General features: G+C 39.6%; 2 protein-coding genes across 2 annotated transcripts in view; both read right to left on the bottom strand.

The window, feature by feature from the left end:
- The window catches only part of LOC102432009 (guanylate-binding protein 1-like), a 208,557-nt gene that overhangs the window by 101,631 nt on the left and 83,564 nt on the right, over positions 1-23,362 (bottom strand). The window lies entirely within an intron of this gene.
- On the bottom strand, positions 1,565-18,852 carry LOC102431694 (guanylate-binding protein 7). Its single transcript, XM_023758241.1, has 10 exons — positions 18,663-18,852; positions 16,571-16,698; positions 12,896-13,005; positions 12,492-12,688; positions 10,787-11,032; positions 9,607-9,887; positions 4,459-4,671; positions 3,127-3,229; positions 2,653-2,846; positions 1,565-1,778 (listed from the first exon to the last, which is right to left on the bottom strand). Exons 1-10 carry the CDS (start codon positions 18,850-18,852, stop codon positions 1,605-1,607), a joined length of 1,836 nt encoding a protein of 611 aa, XP_023614009.1. The 3' UTR covers positions 1,565-1,604.

Raw genomic sequence — 23,362 nt, 5'->3', positions numbered from 1 at the left:
CATAGTTTTGTTTCAACAGAAGCACCTTAAAGGCACACAAGAATTATGGTGCAAATAAGATTACAAAATACTGCCTCTTTCTTTACTATTTTAAATATTATAACTGCACTTGAGTCAAAGGTGCTGACCTCATTGCTGGGAAATTGTCATGGGAGAGAAGCTTGAAGAAACCAGAACCCAGAAAGAGCAGGGCAGCAGGTTCAGATGGGTGTTCATATCCTTTCTGCCTCATTAAGTCCATACTTCACTAGTTCCTAAAGCTGTGTCTTTTATTCTGAGAACCTAGAGAGCAGTAAATATAGTAAGAAAATGCTAGTTGGGGCCCTGTTGGATGGAAGCTCATAGAATCACCTCTATTTTTTGAACACCTGGTGTGTATGTGGTGGGAGCCAAATATACAGTGACGAAGATTATCAAGTAGATGAGATCACGAGGTAGTAGTGGAGACAGCTGTAAACAGGTCATTTTAATTTTGCAATTATATGAAAGTGCTGTGGTAGCTGGGAGATCAGTACAATGTTTAGCCCAAGGAAGAAACCTGATGCAATCTCAGGAAACCAGGAAATAGCAGTGGGTGAGGAGGGACAGAAGCTGGCAAATAAAGGGAGCAGGTTGAGCAGCCGGGTCTTTAAGAAGTCTGTGTCCTGTGTGCAAAGGTCCAGAGTCAATAGACTACACACAGCGTGTGTTGTTACAAGCAGTTCGTTCTAACCACAAAGGTCTTAAGCCCTACACAGCTGAAAAGAATTCTTAAAGTGTTGAGCTGACCCTGAAAAAATTATTTCCTTCTAATTCACCATCTTTATAAATGTGGGGCAGAAACTTGGAGATGATTCCAATGGACATCCCAGTAGACTTCATACCTGAACATAAATTAGGGAGAAATTCCAGGACCTATTGAGATGCCCAAAGGACAACAAAGTTAAGACGCACATCCTGTAACTTCTGTTTCTTGCTGTAATAAGTACACTCTTTCTGTTGAGCATTTAAAATTTTGATGTGTATTTGCCACCATTTGCATTGTCCCTAGCAAATAGGAGAGACTGCCAGGTTCCTGAAATCTTTGCCAACCTAATGTCCTATCAAAATGTCCATCTGACAGATGACACAAGTACCTTCTACTTTTACTTCGCATATCTTTATAATCAGTAAAGTTAAATGTTTATCTCTTATACTTTTGCCCATTTAAAAAATATCTTTGTTGCTCTTTGCTCTCACATTCATAAGGATCATTATAGCTGAAGAAATAAAAGAAATAATAATAATACAGATTGCCAACATTTTCCTCATCATACCATTTGTCTTTCTGCCTTACTTAAACATTTACTATGAATGAATCATCTTTTACCTTGTTTTTCATTTCTTTAAATTAATTAATTCAATCAAAAGCGAGCTTGTTTTGTTTAGTTTTGTTTTGTACATCAGACCCTGGTATTTTTTGGTAATCACTCTTTATTTTTAAACTTTTCTTGGGCAAAACTACCATGGCACACAGACTGATAAAATGAGCCACAGTTTTATGCTGTTATAACATAAGGAGCCCTGTATAATATCTTTGCTATACATTCTCGGCCTATCTAAAAAAGAAAACTGGCCTATTTTCTTCATTGGACCAGGGAGTGCTCAAGTAGTACGCTGGCTGCCATATAAAAGAGCTCTACAAATATTGAAGGCCAGATGTTTTCAGTTTCTTGAATCTCTTCTTTTAATTGATTTATCTCTTTCCTCATCTTCTCAGATTCCTTTTCAAATCCCTCAATAAGTAGTTCTTCTTGAATCTGTAGAAGAGGAGAGAATTCCCTTTTGAAAATCCCAATCAGCAGCACTTTGTATTTAACAACTGCTGCAGCTAAGCACATGTTCTATTTTTCTACTAACTTAGATGCTCTTTGATACATTTGACCAAAAATTTCCAAATATTTGGACCTCGTAGTGGGAGTATCCATTCTTTAAGCCTTTCTAAGATCCCTCAGTGTGATTTCACTGGTGGTGGGGAAGAGCTGGGTTGGGTCAGGCCTGACAACTATGCTTGAAAACTGTTCCCGCCCTGAGGATGTTCTTTGGGAAGGTTGGAGGTTCAATTCAAATGATTTCTTGATTCCACTGAAGTAGGATGACTACACGCATGTAACACATGTAACACATAATGGGAATTTCTGACTCTCTATAGTACACTGGTTATCAAACTCCAGATTAGGACAGAGCATGCATTTTACTCTGGGTGCAGAGAATAAATCAGGCAGATCTGGAAACGAATGCAGCAAACATGAGAGCTTTCTGCATCTTTTATAGCATATCAGGCACAATCTGACATCTTCCACCAGATAGATCTACATGAAGTCTCTTTGATGGTTGTAGCAAACATCCTAAGGACTGAAGGACTAAGGTCCTATTCACTTGGGGGCACGATGAGCCAGTTCAGGAGTCAGGGGCATGTCATTGGCACCCTGCAGACTCTAATGCCACAGAAGGTGCTGAGTCGTAGACTTAGGGCTTTACAATGACCCGATTAATTTGGCATTTCACTGATTCATATGCCTTTGGGTTTCCCTCAGGGTTTATGACTTCAGTTAAATGTTTTGTCCTCTCCTTCACGAGGACCCAGGTTGTTGAATGTCCTCTATCCACTGGCCAGACCGCACCCGGACTTACCTTCTGCTTGTGCTCCAGCATTCTTTCCTGCTCCTTCAGGCGCCTTTCGCTTTGTCTCCTAATCTTCTCCTTCAGTTGGACTAGGTGTTCCTGGAAGCTTTTATCTTGAGCATACATTTTTTCCTGCTGTTCCTTCTGTTTCTGTCTTAGCAGCTCCTGTTCCTTCTCAGCTTCCCAATTCTTGGCATGCTCAGCTGTTCCCCAAGGGTTTTACAGAGGAAAGAAAATAATTTATGCTCAGCTGTACCCTCCTGAGCTCAGAGACTAAAGGGATTTTAAAATGGTAAGGAGAATGTGATGGAAAGGCAGTAATTGGCTGATTGAGCTACCAGAACACCCAGGGTTAGTTTCAGTTCACTTGACTTGTTTAACAGGACAGGAAGCGCCTTGTTTCAGGAGGGTTTTGCTCTCACACCTGTTGCAGGCACTACAGGAACCTCCCCTCCCCTCTGTGATCAGAGCCCTGTCCTGTACCTGCTAGAGCCTTCTCCCCAGCAGTGAGGGCTATGTCTGCCTGCAGGATGGATTCCTTTGTTTCAGCCTGTGACTGTACAAAGTTCTGGAATACCTCATGTGCCTGAAAAAAAAAAAGGAGGAGCAAGGAGTCTTCTTCAATAAAACTACGAACTTGACCCTGTAAATTCTTCATCATTCTTAGGATCCCACAGTGGTTCCCTTTCTTTCACAGTCACAATAAAAAACCGAGCCCTGGCCCATGTGGTTCAGTTGTTTGGAGCTTTGGCCCTTACTCCAAATGGTTGTGGGATTGATTCCCAGTCAGGACACATACCCAGATTGTGGGTTCTATCCCCAGTCCGTGCATGTGTGGGAGGCAACCAACTGATGTCTCTCTCTCTCTTAAATAAAAAAAAGCCATTAAAAAAATCAAACCTCTTTAGTTAGAATAAAACCCTCAATAGCAACCTGTTTCCTATCTCTCCAGCTTCCTATCCTAATATTGCAGCCACCATCCACCCCAGGTTACAGACATCCAGGCTTATGTAGTTCTACACTCATCCTGCATTGTTTGCAATCTCTGCACATTCTTTTTCTTCTGACTGGATGCTCAGCTACCCTTTCTTTACTCAGGTAGCATGTATTGATACTTCAAATTGTAGCTTCTCCCTCCTCTTCCAGGAAGCTTTGCTAAACTTCCTTCTGAGATTTGAATGGCTGCCAGGTACACAGACCTGCTCTACCAGCTCTACCACTTGCTGTCTGTCGGCTTGTAGGTAATGTGTTAGCTTCTCAGTGCATCTCATTCCTTAAGTGTATAATGGAGATGATATTATTCTAATAAATTGATAATCCAAACACAGCACCTAAGATGATACGTGTAGTAGAAAGTGAGTGCTCAATATATGTTAGGCATCACTATCATTATCATCATCAGCAGCAGCAGCATCACTATCAGTGTATACTTGTATGATGACCATATCCCATCATATCCAATTGAATATTTATATGTCCCTTTTCAGTAAGGTCATAAGCTTTTTGAGAATGTTGTTTCTTTAAGCATATATCTTCTATACTTAGCACAAAACTATTACACTGTTTATTAAATAAAACAAATGTTCTATTTCATCTAGACTTTGGATAATAATAAATCCCATATTTAGGAAGAAATATTTCTGGTTTATGTAAAAGCCTCTAACTTATTATGGATAGAAAAGAGAAAAATGTAAGTCTTGCCATGCTTTGCTTTTTTCCCATAAATGGTGCGGTGTGGTTTTAGATTTTAAAAAAGCATCCACAAGACCCTCTGACCCCAATACCCTATCCTTCTCCCATCTTTTTATTCCTCACCTTCACTCCTTTCCTGTGTACCATGGTATAGGACTGTTCAAGCTTGTCCATTGCTTCTAAGTAGAGCTTGTATCCATCAGGCACAGAGAAAGTTCCCCTAGAAATACTTTCCATCAAGGGCTCTGAAAGCTGCTTAAGCTGGGCCTGGCAATATTTTCCAGATGCCTCTTCATTCTGCAGCAAGAAGTATTCCTTCTTCATGGCTATGGTTTCCTGGCAGGGAAATGTGGAGAAACCCAAAGGAGAGAAGTTGTTAGAAGGGAAGGTCCAACTGTGATCTTTTTGTAAGAAGCTGTCTTACTTGTGGTCAAGATGGTGAAGTAGGCAACTGCTGTGCTCATCTCCTCCAGGACCACATTAAATTTACAATTAAATCATAGAACAACCATCAAGAACCATCTCTAGACTAGCTGAAAAGAAGCCCTGTAAAGAAAAATATAAAGAGACACCACAATAAAACTGGTAGGAGGCACAGAGATGTGGAGCCCGCAGGTCTCACACTTATGTGTGGCAATTAAGAATAGGAGGGATATCTCAGTGGCTGAGAGTCCTCCTGTGGAATGATGAGTCCCAGCCCACACTCGGTTTCCCACTTCAAGAAACCATTACCAGAAAGAGAAATTCCTCCAATGTCTGTCTGTGAAAACCTGGAGGGATTGTGAATGAATGAGGAGGGCTTCAGGAGTCTCAGGTGTTCCCTTTGAGGGGCTTAGGAAATGACTCACTTGACCTAGTCTTGCAAGGGAAGCAGCTTGAAAGGCTCCAGGGATATACAGGGAGAAATGTAATTGACTAGTGTCAGGGCTATGGTGCAGGGGCAGAGGTCAGGGTGGCCCTCTCTGGGGAGAAGTGGGGGCAGGTGCCCATGGCTCCTTTGATAAGCACTCTCCCCACCCAGCTGGCAGGCACAAATGGGAACCAAATTTGAGCTCTCTAATAACATGGATAACATAATTTATACTAGAGGCCTGGTGCACGAATTTGTGCACAGGTGGGGTTCCTCAGCCTGGCCGGCAATCTAGGCCTATCAAGGGGCTGGCCCTGGGGTGAAGGACCCCAGGAGGTTGGCCAGGCAAGGGAAGGGGCTGCAGGTGGTTGGCCGGCCGTCCCAGTCCCTGATTGTGTTGGGAGGGGCAATCAAGGGTGGGGCCGGACAGCCCCTCCCCTAATCGGGGATGAGGGGCCTGATCAGGGGCAGGGTAGCCAGGGAGAGGGGCCACAGGCAGTTGGGGAGGCTGATCAGGTCCTAGATAGGGCCAGTTGGCTGCTGCAGTGGAACTCATAGCGACTAGCCATTCCAGTCATTATGGTCATTCTACTCTTCAGTCACTGGGCTTTTATATATGTAGATTACAATGGAAATTTCTTGAGACACTACTCCAGTTTTTACCTGGTCCAATTGCTTCCAGTAGGTTTTCCACACAAGTGGCCAGTCTTAGCTCACACCGACACTGTCTTAAAATCTTTGAAAGGCCTAGAAACCCCCACAAAGCAGTGGTTGGCCTTGGCATTCCCTGTACCTCTTGCTAAGCAACTCTAAGTCTGATAGAAGCAGTGACCTGAATAGGCAAAGCAATCTTAAGAAAGAAGAACAAAATTGGAAGTATCATGCAACTTGATATGAAACTATACAGTAAATTATAGTAACCCAAACAGCATGGTACAGGCATAAAGACAGACACATAAGGCCAATGGAAGAGAATAGAGATACCAGATATAAACCTCCCCCTATATTGGCCAATTAATGTACAACAAAGGAAGCAAGAATATGCAATGGGGTAAAGACAGTCCCTTCAGTAAATAGTATTAAGAAAACCGAACAGATCCATACAAAAAAATAAACACAAAAAGGATTACAGACTAAAATGTAAGATATGAAACCTAAAAGAAATCATAGGGAATAAAGTCTTTGACATCACACTTAGTAATATATATATATATTTGCGTATATCTCTTTAAGCAAGGGTAACAAAAGAAATGTGTCTACATCAAACTAAATTGTTTGGAACCATCTACAAAAACGAAAAAACACCCCAGTGAACAGGAGAAGGTATTCGCCAATAATACATGATAGATCTGATAAGGGGTCAATACACAAAATTTTTAAGGAACTCATACAATTTCACACACAGACAGACACACACACACACACACACACACACACACACACACACACAATTAATATATTGAAAGGGAACCTGAATAGACACTTTTCCAAAGAGGACATACAGAGGACCAAAAGACATAAAAAGATGCTCAGTATCACTAGTCATCAGGGAAATGCAAATTAGAACCATGATGAGATATCACCTCACACCTGTCAGAATGGCTATCATCAATGAATCAACCAACATGTGTTGGCAAGGATGTGGAGAAAAGGGAACCATCATGCACTGTTGGTGGAATTTTAAGATGGTGCAGCCACCATGGAAAACAGTGAGGAGACTCCTCAAACAATTAAAAATAGGACTCCTCAAGCAATTCCACTTCTGGGTATTTATCTGAAGAAATCCAGAACACTAACTTGAAAAGATATATGCACCCTACATTATTGCAGGATTATTTACAGTAGCCTAGATGTTAAAGCAACTTAAGTGTCTATCAATAGGTAATTAGAAATGGTACATATATATATACAAGGAATATTATGCAGCCATATAAAAGAATGAAATGTTGCCATTTGTGATAACATGGATGTACTGAGAGGGTATTATACTAAATGAAAGAAGGCAGACAGAGAAAGACAAATACCATATGATCTCACTTTATGCGGAATCTAAAAAACAAAGGAAATGTAAAAAAAAATGGAAACAAACTTATAAATATAGAGAGCAAGTTGATGACTGCCAGATGGGAAGCAGTTTGGGGTGATGGGGGAAACAGGAAAGGGGATTATGAAGTACAAATTATCAGTTATAAAAACAGTCACAGGGGTTTAAAGTACAGCATAGAGAATAAAGCCAATAATACTGTAATAACTTTGTCTGGTGCTAGAAGGGTACTATACTTATTGGGGTGATAACTCTGTCAGTTATATAAATTTCTAATCATTATATTGTATACCTGAAACTAATATAATGTATGTCAACTGTAATCGAAAAAATTAAAAAAAAAACTAAAAGAAGCAGTGTGATGGCATCAGGGTGGACTGGGAATTGGAATGCCAGGCATCATATGGAAAGTCCCTTATTCACTTTGGCTCAGGTCCAACCCCTGTGAAATTATGAGGTCAGTAGACATGGTGCCTTCCCCCCAAATTGACATATAATTGACACATGACATTATAATAGTTTTAGGTATACAACTAAGTGAACCATTATTTGTATACATTGTGAAGTGATCACCACAATAAGTTGTTAACATCCTCACTTTATCTATCTATATAAAAGGCTAATATGCTAAGTGTCCATCCAGGTAACAACATCACTCAGCAATACCCAGCTTCCTCTCCCTAGCAACAACTAGTCTCCATGCAGTTTCTTCAGCCCAGGCTTTACAGCCAGGTGGAAACATTTCACACTTTAACCAAAGGTCTGTGAAGTGTTTTCTAGTGCTTTATTTAATTTGATCCTCCCAGAAGTCCTGGAGTAGGTAGATAAGATAGGAGACTTGGTGGAATCCTATTTTCTTTTCATTAGCCAGAAAATGGAGATTTAGAAAGCTTAGAAACTTGACCCAACTGAAAAGAAGTAAGAAATGGTGGAAATGACTTCAGGTTTTCTCACTGCACAGAATATAGTCAAACACTGCTGCAGTTAAATCGTTTATTTACCCTTTGTTCTCCCTGCAAAATCTACAACAATAATCTACTTCATGTTGATATTTACTGCTGTGTTGCTGACAATTACCTGAAAGAGAAGTTGGGGTGCTTCACTGGGCTGGAAAAAATTTAGCTACATCACAGAAAGCTGGTCTAATTAAACACATTATATATATGGCCAAGTTGACTTGCACATGTGCAGTACATATAAAGCTCTCACTGGTGCCAATCAATCACATGTGTGTGTTTTGCTCTGTCACTGTTGATCATGAATTTGGTTGACACGTCTATTATAGAGAAAGGGTGAACACTGATTTATTTCTTCTAATTAATTTTCTTTCAATGTGCACAAATTCATGCACTGGGAAAATAGTATAGTTATAAACATTTATTTTTCTTTGGATGTGAAGTTTTATGATTTACTCCCTATTATCATTCAAATATGCACCCCAGTTTTATGCATGGTTCCTTTATTGGTAGTAGGGTTGACCAACAATGAGCAATGGAGAGTTCAATATGACTTTCCTCTACAAACTTGGGTTGCTATGGATAAAATATATACATAGCAAATCAATTGCCCACTAATAAGTTCAACAGTCTCTGAACAGAGTTTTAAGCAACTCCTAATTTTTTTCAATGAGGGTTTGATTGTGCAAAAATATAGAAAGAAAATGTTTTTGCTGGACTTTGACATTTTAATGAAGTTGCTTTTATTCTATATGAACTGAGAGATTTTTGTAACCTGTAAAATAGTCAAAGGCACACTCAAAGACAAACTTTCAGTGAAGGTGCTGATAGTGAGTAGAATTTTGATGTCTTCTAAGAGTTCTCTCCCTTGGTGTCCACTCCCTACCTAGTCCTTGGACCCATGGGTATGGTGAGTATTAATCCTATGATTAGATTATGTTATACAACCCAGCTTGACTTTAAGATGGAAAATTTCTGGTGGGCATTATCTAACTACATGAGCCCTTTAAAAGAAGATTTCTCCAGTTGATGGCAGAGTAGGTAGTCACAGAATTTAGAAACAATACAAAAAGATATGATGAATCATTGCTGGCTTGAAGATGGAGGGGAGTTTCCCAGAACCTTCATTTGATCATATAAACCCATTTGAACCTTGTTTTCAGCATGTGGTACACTGAGCAGGGAACCCATATCTTGTTCTGGAATCTGACCTAAAGAACTATGTGTTTTGCAACAATAGAACATAAAAAATAATTTTTTAGAAAAAGCATGTACAGTATCCTATATAGAGGTCAATCACTCACAACAATCCAGGCCCATTCTACAGTTAGAAACACATGAACTCGGGAGTCACTAAAAGGAAATCTAGGCATCATTATAGAAGGGCAGTTTTCAGGGAGGATGTATGCTAGATATCTTACCATAAGCTTCTTCTGGAACACCTGGTCGTCATCCTTGAAGGAGCGCTCCATGAAGATTGCAATGGCTTCCCTCTCAGAGGTTGTGTGCAGGTCCAGCAGCTCCTGCAGCGTGTCTGTGGGGAAGCTCACCCTCTGGGCCATCTGTTCACTGTAGTGGTCAGTTGCCATCTGTAGAGCCACTGAGTTCTCTTGCTCAGCCAGAGTTGTCACCGTGTTCTCCAAACAAGGCACTGCTCCACTGTTGATGGCATCCACATAGGCCTTTGCCAGAGTCCCCAGCCCTGAATGACACATTATATTTAGGAAATTAAAAGGAATTTCTCACTCACTGTTTTACAAGCTTTCAAGATCAGCATTCTAAAAATCGCAGCAATTTTACTGAGATGAAGGGTTCTTTTTCCTTTTTCTTCTCTCCACATTCCTCCTTGTTGCCTCCTCCTTTTATTTTTATGTGTCTACTTTAAATAATGACATTATTGTTTATTCTCTTCATTCTTTTATTGATTTTTGGATTCATCACATTCTATTATGAAAATAATAATCTCATCCAACACATTCAAGAATTTCCTAGAATAATTTCCCTTTGAATATATAAAATGAGTTTATCTTATAGGTAAGTAAAGTAGGTAATTTGTGGGCACTATTTCAAACTGAATGTGGGGCTCCTTTAAAAAAATCAAGAATTTCAGGACAGTGACACAAACATTAAACCAAGCCCAGGTCCATCTCAGCATAGGGCACTGTGTGTCTGCCCAGTTGGCATATCTGTGAATCTAGCTTGCACATAAAGCTATAGTAAAAATTTCATCTCAAACGCTAATGAGATTTCAGAGGCTTATGTTCTGTTATATATTTTTTCTTACTGGTGTAAATTCTCAAAATATCTTGTGTATCCTCAACAAGACACACCCATCTCATTGGTCTTATCATCATCATGCAGATTCCTGCCCTTAACAGCAGCTTGTGCTTATGTCATTGGTGTATTAGTTTCATGAGACACAGTAGGCTTCAACAATCGCTCATATAGGGAAACTTTTATGAAAAGACATGCATGTCTATATGTGGCATGAATGTCTGGTTTTCCACATCACATAGAGAAGGAAACAAATTACCAACAAATTCAAAGTGCAATCACACACACTGAACTGCTGAGAAACTTGCTGTAACAACGAAGACTCACCGATTCCAGTGACAATGATTTCTTCTCTTAGAGTCTTGGTTTTTGCATGTGTAAGGATATATTGACAGAAATTTTTGGATTGCTCCTGAAAATTCCATTCTAGTTGGCTTTCTGACATCTCCTCCATACAGTGTAATACTTTTTTGTCATTTGCAGGCTGGTCAAAGACAAAGCACTTCCGCCTTGGAAAGAACTTCCTGATATACTCTCTAGGCACGTTGGACTTCTGGGTTTGGTGATCCTTGCCTAAAAAAAGAAAAACACTAATCACTGATGAGGCAGTCTTCAGGCAAGGAGATGAAAACATTCATTTCCAGGGATTTTTGCATCACTGTAACACTGGTTCCTGTAAGTCTCCTTTTATTTAATCATGCAAATCAACCTAATGCTAATAATCTACCAAAGCATAGAAATTTTACATTTATTATTTATTTATTTATTTATTTGTTTGTTTGTTTATTTATTTATTATTTCCAACGCCAGGAACATAGAAAGTACTTCTGGAGAAGACAGGAGGAAGGCATCTATCCCAAGTGAAGAAACTTATGGTTATTTTCCTTAGCCCTTCCAATGTGCCCAATGGTTTAACTGTTTATTGTTTTTGAATGATAGATTAATCTCCAAAATGGTCAGAAATACTTTTGGTATTATAGTCCTCAGGCCAGAAATAAAATGTGGGCTCAAAAGTAACAGTGAATTGTTTTCTGGTAGAAATAAGGATATTTATGATACTTCTGGGAAAAGTTTCATGTGAAGGATAGACAATACTCAGAACAGTAATGAAAAACTACAAAAAATAAGAGTTAAAAAAACCCCAAGCAATATAAATACATTCATAGATTTTTTTAGCAGACATCATCAAAAAGTAATGTTAACCTAATGCCACTTGGAGACCTCACCCGTTTTCTATATCAGTTTATACTGAATGTGACAATGTCACACAGTGTGATTCTAGGCATATATCAGCTGTTCAATAAATGATTCTTGAATTAATAAATAAATTATTAAATAAGCAAAAATGAATCTGTTCTTAGGTACTACCTATTATTCTCCCTGCTAAATGTACTCAGTGTTAGGAGTTTAATATTACAAAATATTGTATGAGGCTATAGAATGAAGAGAGCAATGTTATAAAAAACAAATAATAAAGGATTTGAAAGTCTTATAGGAATGATTTGTCAATTATTTTTTTTGGGGGGAAACATTCATACAAATATCTTTTATATTAAGAATGTAACCGTGCAAGCTATTAAAATACACAACATGAAATGTATTTCAAAAATAAAGTCATTTGATATGTTTGTGATTCTGTGTTTATCATCTTTCATACTAATGAGCATTTTTTGCTAAATAGAAATACTAGTAGGTGAGCTCTGAACTTAGTAAGTAACACAAATATTTTAGCCTTAAAAAGTTTTAGCACCGGTTATAATCCTCTAAGTTATTTTTCATGGTGTCAATTTTTCTAAAATCATTTTGTCCAACAATGTATTCTACATTTTCTCAGCCAGCTTAAATTCTGGTCACTTGAGTTTTTTTCAGTAATAATAACAACTGAAACCATGCCCACCTGTCATACACATACCACCATTAACATGGGCTTCAATTGATAAAAAATAAAGATTGACCTTAAGTGCTGAGAAATAGGACTCAGTTTATCACACTTCCCACTGAACCCTCTGCCACTCAGACCATCCTCTGATACCTGGAACCAACTTCAAGGCATTCTCCAGGTACTCATCTTCAGTGATGGTGCGTCCATCTAACTTCAAGTCCAGTGTGAAATCCCGTACAACCCAAACAAAGTCTGGAAAGAAACTTGCAAACTCGGCTGAGTCATCTACTTCACCAGAGCTGGGAGAGGACTTTGTCCTGATTAGCTTTGTTAGTTCAGTCACATAGCTGGGATCTTAGTTAAGGAATGAGAAATGCTCCCCACCAAAATTTCCAGATCTTACCCAGAAACAATTTTTATTAACATTCTTATTCACCCAGTGTTCTTTTTACTTCAACCATGATTATTGACATGAGGAAACCACAATGTCAAAAATAGTCTCAGTTTTCCCATAGCCTCCATGGCACATGGAGGTTTGGTTCCTGGAAGGATACTGCAGCTGCTCCAGGGCCTGGTGGTTGATGCTGCCCATGCTGTTGTAGACAAACATGCTGCTAAGAAGCACGGCCAAGGCAAAGATCCATAAGTCTTTCTTAGGGTCACCCTAGAAAGTGCATTACAGTAGGGGACTTAGATGTCTATTGTTTTTGTTTGTTTTGATTTTCAAAAAATAAAATGAAAACTAAAAGTTAAAAAAGTACTTTTTTTTTTGGCTAATGCTCACTTGAGAATATTTTTCCCATTGATTTTTATAGAGAGTGGAATGAGTGAAATGGAGGGAGGGAAGGAGGGAGAGAGAAAGAGAAGAGAGAGAGAGAGAGAGAGAGAGAGAGAGAGAGACATAGATGTGAGAGAGACAGAGCCATTGGTTGCCACCCGCTCCCACCTTAATCAGGGTTGGGATTGAATTTGCAACCGAGGTATGTGCCCTTGACACTTCAGTGTGCAGGCCAATGCTCTAACCACTGAGTCATAACAGCCAGGGCAAAAAATTACCATTTTAATCAAACTTTTACTTTAAAGACGTAAAAATAAATGAAAATGTTAAAGAGTTTTTTCTTTTAAAAAATACACTTACTATAAACTTAATGAAAGAAATATTCTCAAAGCCAAACTGTAAATGATGCCTGTATTCTAAGATGGAAACACAGTAATGAAAAGTTTAAGTGTATAAATGCACTGATCTTTCCTTCAACAGGCACATTTTCCCAACTTATCTCTCATCTTATAATATAATCCATCATTAACATAAAAATTACACCTAAACTGGCTAAGTCTAGACTTACTTAGGTTTTAGTCTGTTTTTTTTGTTTTTTCCCCCACAAAACAAGCTTGATAGCTATAAGATGAGCTAATATTAAATTGTGTCTTATGGCTCAAGTCAAATTACAGGATTATGTTTTTCATCACATAAACAACAATGAAAATAAAACTGGAAGGGAGCCCAGTGTAATAAGTGATCTAAAACAAGTGGAACAATGGTAGGAAATGAAACCTTAAGCTACAGAAGCTGACTTGTGTTTCAGTCAGAAACCATGAAGCCTTCTCGGGCCTGTGATGTACGAATTGTACTCTCTCTGCAACAGCCTTAGTGTTCCAAACACTAGGAACTAGTAAAAACTTTAGGTTTGAGGAACTCCAATGTGGAAAAGCTACCCAAGCATTTCACCTCAAGTGACTGAGAGGTACTTAGAAATAAATGCATGAAAAACCTGAGAGCATGAGACATCCTTTAAGAAAGGGACCTTTAAATGAACTGCTGACTCTGGAGGGCCTCTACCCTTCACTTCTAATTAAGCATGGAAGAAAAACAGAGACTGGCTAATTTTTTTTTATCCAAATAAAGTGCTAACTTAATGGAACCCTTAGTTATTCAAAGTCATAGTATTGTGTGAACCACACAATACTAGTTACACAGTAAGCCAAGGATAACAATCCAGATCTGTTGTTAAAAGTACAAGTTCATGTACAGAATTATCATAATGCTATCCTATATAATAAAAGGCTAATATGCAAATCGACCGAACAGTGGAATGACCAGTTGCTATGATGCACACTGACCACTGGGGGGAAGATGCTCAACGCAGGAGCTGCCCCCTGGTGGTCAGTGCACTCCAACAGGGGGAGCACTGCTCAGCCAGTAGCTGGGTTCATGGCTGGCGAGCACAGCGGCGGTGGCGGGAGCATTCCCGCTTCCATGGCAACACTAAGGATGCCTGATTGCCAGCTTAGGCTCACTTCCAGGCCTAAGCTGTCAGTTGGACATCCCGCAAGGGCTCCCAGACTGCAAAAGGGTGCAGGCCAGGCTGAGGAACACTGCCCCCACCCCACCCAAGTGCATACATTTCATGCACCAGGCCTCTAGTTTTAAATATTATCTACATTTTAAAAAAACACAAATCTTCATCATTTAGGTAAAAAACAAATTTCATGTTTCTTCAAAGGGATGTCAATGCTAAATGTGATTAAAACATTTGAGTAAAACCTTTTGTCATTTTTTTCCTTGACCTACTGAATATTTTCCAGTACCATTTTGTAGTTTTATTGGATGACTTTGGGAAAATAACATGGCGAATATTGTTGTTTTATAATAAAAAGGAGGGCTCTCATTTATAAGCAAACCTGGAACATAGAAGGCCATAAGAAATATGTCAGTGAAGAGCTCATTCAAAAACTATTCAGCATTTAGTATGTAGAAAATTGGAAAGCACAATTGAAGACTGTAGTTCTTGAAGAAGTGTGATAAAACCTCATTTATCAAAAGAACTTGGTGTCAAAGAGTGCCCTTACAACCTCTTCTAACTCTGTAGTAATACATCAGATTTGGATTTTCCTAGGTCTATTACTTTCTTTAAAAAAAAACAGAACAAGGGTAGTGAGCTACAACTACAACTGACTAGTTCAAAAACTGTTTTAAAAGTTAGGTTGTATATTATAAATTTTACACTCAAAACCATCTCTTACAGTCCAAGGTTAGTAACCCAGCCAGCTTAAATCAAAGGTTTTCTCACCTAGGTCCCAGCACATGGATGATGGACTCAAGTACTTACTATACTGGGAAATAGAGAGCAAGAAAGTATTTATTGGTCAAAGCTTAAGTTACACAAGATGTGTCCTTGAATCAGATCCCTCTTCAACTCAAGCACTCCTTTACTGACAGCACTTTGTAAATCACACCAAGAAAATCACCCCAGATGGCAAGAGCTAAGACATTTGAAATGTGGTCACTGTAGCTTTTCACTTGGATGGCAGAAGCAATTGTGGAAGATGGACTGGATCAAGCCTTCCCCAATGTTGTAGGACTGAGCGAGTCAGTGAGTTCACCAATAAAATTATAGTAAATTAGAAATATGCTTATGTGAACCAGAGAGGCAGGACTGTTAGCCCCTGAGGAAAGAAAACTATCCACAGAACTAGAGGCTTTTTAAATTTAGATTTTCTAAATTCATTCTCCTTCCCCATCTTTTTTTTTTTCCTTCTCAGTAATGGAAACCAAAGGTGCATTAGTACTACTTTCAACTTTGACTCATGCTAACATAAATAAGGAGAAAATATTGAATTGCAAGTCACACTATAAATACAAAATACTTATATTATCCCATAATAGTGCTTTTTGTGGGTCTAATTCGTGTTTTTAGAGAAGTCAGTGCAAAATTCATCTTTAACAAATACATATTACTGGTAGCTGAAGCTTTTCTGGAGATTTTCAAGTAGATTATTTCACTGTAATCCATTTTCATGGGTCCTACCTCCAACCCCATTAATCTCTTACAACTTAACTAGTAGGTCCCATGGACTATAGTTCCTCTGGGAATGACTGGGTTAGGATCCCAATTTTTATATTCCCTGATAACACGGCATATTACTTAATTCTCAACTATGCTCTTGGTCTTTGCTTCATTCACTGCCATATCTGCAGTACCTAACATAAAGCCCTGAATGCAGCTGTCCAATAAGTATTTAACTTGTACTTGTTGCCCCAGTGTAAAAATAAAAAGATCTATTCTTAATCAAAGTATTGAATTTACCAAGAAAGTAAGTTCTACAAAATAGAAGTTTGTTTCATTATTCCTAATTAAATTTGTAGCTTAGAGAAATACATCGTGAAAGTTGAGGTGGCAAATTGAAATGTAAGTGGAGTATCAAGAACAAAAAATTATTTGCCTTACCTTTTCCACATCGCCCAGGCCCTCAGTGTCCAGAAGGACCAGAGTGTGGTTGGGCTTGGAGGGGTGGGGTACACACCACATCCAGATGCCCTTGGTTTCAGACCGCACTGTGGAGCCCAGAGGAAAACCTGCAAAGAAAGAGGAGAAAGCGTATAGAGTAACAACAGATAGTCCAGGCTGCCCATAGGTTACATTGGTTAAACTTGTCAGAATGTGAGTGCCAGGCTGGGAGAAAGGTTGCTTTCATTTCATCAAGAACAGCCTATCCAATATTTGTACATATTAAGGACCTTCTCAAGAAACACTTTATGTCCTCTATTTACCTCATATTATCAGTAATAGTTCAAGCTATGTCACATTACATAATTAATATAACCTCTACTGATTATATATATATATTCCTCATCCGAGGACATGTTTATTGATTTTGAGAGAGGAAGGGAGATAGCTAGGCAGGTAGATAGATTGAGAGATAAAATTTGACATGAGAGAGGGAAACATTGATTTGCTGCCCCTTGTACACGCTCCAACCTGGGACTGAACCTGCAACCTAGGTATGTGCCCTCACCCAGAATCAAACCTGTAACCTTTTGGTGTACAGGACCATTCTCCAACCAGTTGCGCCCCCCCAGCCATGGCTTGACTTTTATATTATTTTCTGACACTGAAGAGCTCCCTTGTCCTTCAGGTTCTGGTGGATTTCAACCAGTGGGAGGCATCAAAAAGAGATCAGAGGTCAGACATGTGTTCTCCTCACTTTCCTCCTAGTGAGCCATGGTGTCTTAGTGCCTCTGTTCATTTACCTTTGGTCACTCCCCCTTCCATGCCATATCTCTGGTCTTTGCCACATTCTGTTATCTACTTTTGCTTGCCACATCTGCAATAGTAGTTTTAGAGTCTACCTGGCCATTGCTATTGCCACTCTCTGTATGCATCCTCATCCCACATTGGTTCTTTGTGCTGTGCTTATGCCTTTGTAAATCATCCCTCATTAAATGTTCTTCAGTACCCCCAAATAGGTAATCTGAGTCCTGCCAGGATCTGGATAATACTGCAGCTTTTATTGGATTTTTACCTCCCCTTTATCCCTGTATTTTCCTCAAATTTTTTTTTCTCTTCTAAAAAATGATGAGTTCTTTGCTCACTGCTTCATGTGGTGACAAAATGGAGGGGGAAAGAGAAAGAACCTGTGATATTTTCTAGATCCTCTTTCCAAAGGCAGAAATTAAATACACAGTGGGAGAGAGTGTGGGGTATATGCCAAGGAACCCACTGATGATATATCTTGTCCCACAGTTTAGAATTTTGACCATCTGCCATCTTCCAATGTCTCCTTCAATGAAGAATGGAAATGAACTTGATAAAATACCTAGGGGAGGTTGAGTCAGCATGGCTGAAGTCATTCAATTTCTACATCCAGAGTATATTCCCCAGACAGAATATAAAGCCTGAGGTGGTCTGCGCTCTTCTACATGTGATAGTGTTTGGTTGCTTTCTGACTAATCCATAGTAATCTGAAGTTCCCATTACCCCAGCAAGGAAAGGCAGGGTATAATTGGAAGTCATTGGTCTCAGCTTTGGGAGGTAAAACAAGTTGTCAACAAAGAAAGAGAGTTTAGAGAGAGAGAGAGAGAGAGAGAGAGAGAGAGAGAGGGCTCTAATTCATCAAAGTTTTGCTATGAAATGAAGCAAACAATTGGATGGTAGCCCCATTGAAATATGGGATATACAGAATACACTGCTATTTGTTTACTTCCTATCCTTTTTTAAAAAAAAAAGCAACTATTGAACAATATTTGTATGCTAGAGTTTAGAGCAGAAGTAATGTAGGAGAAAGGAAGGGAATACTTTCTGGAGCTGAGCTGACTAATGGGTGGATCTTTGATAGGGCTAGGGAACTCTTTATTACTGAAGAAATGGGAGACATTTTGTGGACAGATGGGGTTGAAGTTATAAATCTAGCAATTAAACTTAAAAGTTTTCTTCACTGGGAGGAATGAGGCCTTTTTTAAGGATGACCACGAGAGAGGCATGATCAGCCTCTGTTATCACTGTCTCCAAGCAAATGGCGCTGCCCCGGAACAATACTCACCCTGGTTCTTTCCTGCCAGGCGGTTCATCAGGTAGGATTTTCCTGTTCGATACAGACCTGCGATGGCCACCACCACCACAGGCTGAGAGATCTTGTCTAGAATCTCCAGTGCTGTTGGGTTTACTGTCAGCTGATTATTCTGATTTTCCACCAGACAGATGGGATCCATCAGGGTACATTCAGAGGCCATGGTGAGCTGTAACCCAGAGGAACAACTCAGTACAACACAAGATCCTGAAGTCGTTATCTAATGCTTACACAGGTCATTTGCATATCAGCTTTACACTCCTGGAGAGTATATATCAGTTTCCTACATTTTGTATGTTTCTAAAAGATAAATATTTAGCCTAGTGTGTCATGGCCTGGTACAGATTCCTTATGTACATTATTATATTGATCTATAAATGAACCTTAAAACAACCTTGCCCATGTGATGCATATAAGGATTATAATGAGAAAAACAAACCACTGTTGATGGAGCCTTTAGAAGGTTAACATATTGGGGGCAAGTTGAGGCAGAATGGGACATGGCAGGAGATGAGGAGTGACCAGAGAAGATACCAGGAGTTCCATGGTGATTTGTTTTCTTGTTAACTGCATATATTCTCTGAGTAACTACCATATGCTGGGCACTGGTCTATATGCTCAGTATCAAGTGGTGAACAAAATGGATACCAATTCTTGCCTCATGAAACTCTATCCTAGTGCGAGGAGACAGACAATACAGAAAGCAAATAAGCAACATGCATAGTATATGTATATTAGATGAGTTTATATAGAGGGTGGTCAGGGAAAGTCTGCCTCTCTGAGAAAGAGAAATAAATGTGATCTTTGACCTTGAGGAGGACAGGTTTAGTGAATCCCAGAGCAGGAGAGGGCTGGAAGAGGGGAGACATTGAAAGGAAGAGGAAGAGATGAAGAATGTGGCTCCTTCTCAAAATACAATATGACAACCCTAGCCAGTTTTGCTCAGTGGATAGAGCATCAGCCTGCAGACTGAAGGGTCTCGGGTTCGATTCCAATCAAGGTCACATGCCCAGGTTATGGGCTCAATCCCTAGTGAGGGCATGCAAGAAGCACCCAATCAATATTCTCTCTCATCATTGATGTTTTTATCTCTCCCTCTCTTTTCCTATCTGAAATCAATAAAAATATATTTTAAAAGCACACAATAAGACAAAGACAAGTGTCACATGATCTCACTCATATATGGAATCTAAAGAACATAATAAACTGATGAACAAAATAGATCCAGAAACATGTAAACAGAATAGACTATGGAATCTCAGAGGAAGGTGGGAAGGGATTGACCAAATAACTTGTCTGCATATATGTGTAACCAGTAGACACAGACATTAGTGTGGTGAGGGCCTGGGGGAGGGGGAGGTGCAGGCTAGAAGGGGTCAATGGGGAAAAAGAGGAACCTATGTAATACTTTCAACAATAAAGATTAAAAAACACACAATAGGCCAAAGCATTACTGGACCCAGATAAATTAATGGGTGCATGAATTCATTTAATTGGAATCAAAGGACATTATTCCTTACTTTTAGGCTGACAAGGAAGAGAGGCAGTAGCCAGCATGTTTTAGGGTGTGCCCAGATCTGCCAGAGTCCCACAGCTGGTGAGGCCCTACTTTACTGTTTTCATCATAGTGGGTATAAACAGGAGGAATTACAGAATTTATTTCTTTAACTGAATATTTAAAATTTTGGTCAGAATAGATGACTTCATAAAAATTTTTTTTTAAATGCAAGTAAACTGGAGTACCCAATACAAAAGTTGGTAAGTTCAAATAAAGAAGTAAAATGAAATAGTTCTGTGTGGCATTAGATGGTTTCCAAAGTTTATTCCCCAGGAGAGTCCATCATCTGAAGTGATGGTGAAAACTACCCCAAGCCTTGATTTCTCAGCAAGTATGACAGGCTATTCTGAGATGGTTCATGTATGGACCACATGTTAGAAACAATGCCTGGTAAGCAAGCACTATTAGATCTTATAGGTATTTCTAACAGTTGATCAGTGAGCATGAAATTGAATTACTCTATATAACAGAGCTTTGTGCTACCTTTGGGATATTAATTATTGCTAATACAAAAAGAATCTGTGTCAATCTCTTAAGATTTAAATTGTCTGTAAATTAAGGACCACTATTTCTCTCAGTTTCTCCAATGCCTGGAGGTGGGGGTCGGGGAGGAGGTGGTGGTGGTCAGGGACAGTCTGAGGAGGGACAGGGAGATGGATGGAGAGAGACTCCACTAGGAGGGTGTGCAAGTGGATGGGGTTTACTCCATCCATCCCAGGAAAGATTTAACCCCTTTTCGCATTTGAGGGAGGATGCTTTCCTCCCCCTCTTTCCCCCTATGGAGGGCTGTTTGTGTAGCCCTCGGAGGGTGCCAGAGGGGCAGCTCACCCTGGAGACAAGGTGGATGGGGGCTGGTCGCTTCACAGAGAGGCCTCTGATCCAAACAGAGACACTGAGGTGTTGGTAGCCAGGCCCAGTACTAGCTTCCCACTCTCCCCTGCCCTTCAGTGCCAAGCCCGGGCTGCCTGTGTGGGGTGTGCATCTAGGCACCTGTTGTTGTTGTTGATATTAAGGAATATGGGCCTGGAAGAGCAAGTGTAGGAGCGAACTTACTTGTCTCCGTGACTCCTGTGCAGCAGACAGGGGACAAGTTCTCAGCTGTCCTAGCTTTTTCCTCGCGTGTTCCTCCTGCATCTGGCTCCTCCAGATACTGACTGTTCTCTTTAAAAGCTGAAAGTCATGCCAGATATTACAGCCAAGAAGTTATGGGTCGGGTTGATAAGAACCCAAATCAAAAGGCCATGTGCTTCTTTGAGAACTGAATCATTGGGTCTCCCCCGGCCCTCCCTTACCTCACCCTCTTTTTTTTTTTTAACTGAGGCAGGAGAGCAGGTGACCTGAGAAGAAAGTTGAGGTTCCTCCATACCTGTCCTCAGAATTCCAGGTTGGTCCCTCCTCAGGTGGCTTGTGTTTCCTGAACCCTCAATGAATACAGAGCAGCAGGCTGAATGTGAGCCAAGGGACAGCAGGGGTAGTTTTGTGAAGAAAGAGGCATGTTTTTTAATCTCTTTTCCTTAAAATATTTCACTTGTTCAATTATTTTTGTTCAACATAATTTTGTTTCATTAGCAAGACAACAACAACAAGCAAACACATAAAAAACACTGTGTACAAAATTCTTGATTTTATAACCCAGACGAACTCACTATTCTTCTGTTACATATAGTTGGTTTCTTGCTTATACAAGGGTGGATCCAGATTTGGTGGGGGAGGGAGTGAGGACAGTATAATTTGAGAGTCTGTTTCAAATAAAGCAACAGAAAAACACAAATGAAAAGGCAAATATTCAGTCTGGTCAGCAGTCCAGTGTTTGGACCCAAGCACCTAGAGGTCACTTGTTAGATTCCAGGTCAGGGCATATACCTGGATTGCTTGCCAGTAGGGGCCGTGCAGGAGGCAGCCAATCATGTTTTTCTCTCACTGATGTTTCTCTCGCTCCCTTTCTCTCTCTAAATAAAAATAAAAACATATTTAAAAAACAACAAAAAAATCCCCCCAAAAACCCATTCAAAACGACCAAAAGGATGTACTAATATTTCTATAAAGCTGACAAATGTTACAGACATTTTGTCTCATCGGTTTGTTCCTTTTGGTTAAGGTACTCCTATCATATTTGAATTTCGGTATGAGCTAGAATGCTGGCTTATATATTTTAGTTGAATATCAGGGAAATTTTCATTTACCTTAAAAAAAAGCATTCCATTGTACTGAACTATAGAACAATAATTGTATCAATTCTTTGAGTGTCAATTTCATTTTAGCCAATATATTTCTGTGATATGGTCTCTTTGATAATAATAGTGATAAATACAAAAAACAAATTATGGAGACTTGATTTTTACAACACTAACAAAAATAGATTTATATTATGTTACATAAAGGAGACTGTTAAATAAAATAACGTCAGAAAATAAAATTTTATTTTGAAAACTTTGAATCCTCCTTTCTTCGTTTGATATGTGACCTGATACTACCAATCACACTTTCATCAGAAAGTTGTCTTTGACAAATTTATAATTTAAATGTTAAAATGACTCTGCAAAAACTTATAGTGAAATTAAATGATCAATTTTTTATTCATTCTTACTATTTATGTTGTCTGTTTTCTTTAAAAATATTGAACTTATTGAAGTGACATGTACAGTAATAAAAGAGAAAGATGCAAATTAAACATCACTTCATCATTCTGCCACTCTGCTACACCCACAAGCCAAGCCCACCAGCCAATCAGGAGCGAGTATGCAAATTAACCCAACTAAGATGGCTGCAGCCACCGAACCGGAGTGAGCAGGAGGCTTGGGTTGCCCCTGGCGATGGAGGAAGCCAAGCTTCCTGCCTGCCTTGACCGGCCCTGGGCTCCATTCAAGGCTATAAAGTTTCAATTATAGAAGATAAATAAATCCCAAATACCTGCTTCCAGCCCGGCATGGCCTCCACTAAAGGAGGCGCTGGAAAAAAAAAGAAAAAAGTAAAAAAGGAGGGCTGGGAGCTTGTGTAACCGGGGGGCATGTCCAGCCTGAAAACGACCTTCAGCCCTCACCAGGCTGCAGGCACCCAGCGGATCCCCACCTTGAAGGGCTGTGGCAGCTGAAACGACCTCAGCCCCTCACTGAGC

The sequence above is a fragment of the Myotis lucifugus genome, unplaced genomic scaffold, assembly GCF_000147115.1.
Source record: "Myotis lucifugus unplaced genomic scaffold, Myoluc2.0 scaffold_126, whole genome shotgun sequence".
In the NCBI taxonomy this organism is placed as follows: Eukaryota; Metazoa; Chordata; class Mammalia; order Chiroptera; family Vespertilionidae; genus Myotis; species Myotis lucifugus.
The sequence above is the reverse complement of the archived record's forward strand: the minus strand, read 5'-3'. Positions and strand labels throughout refer to the sequence as shown.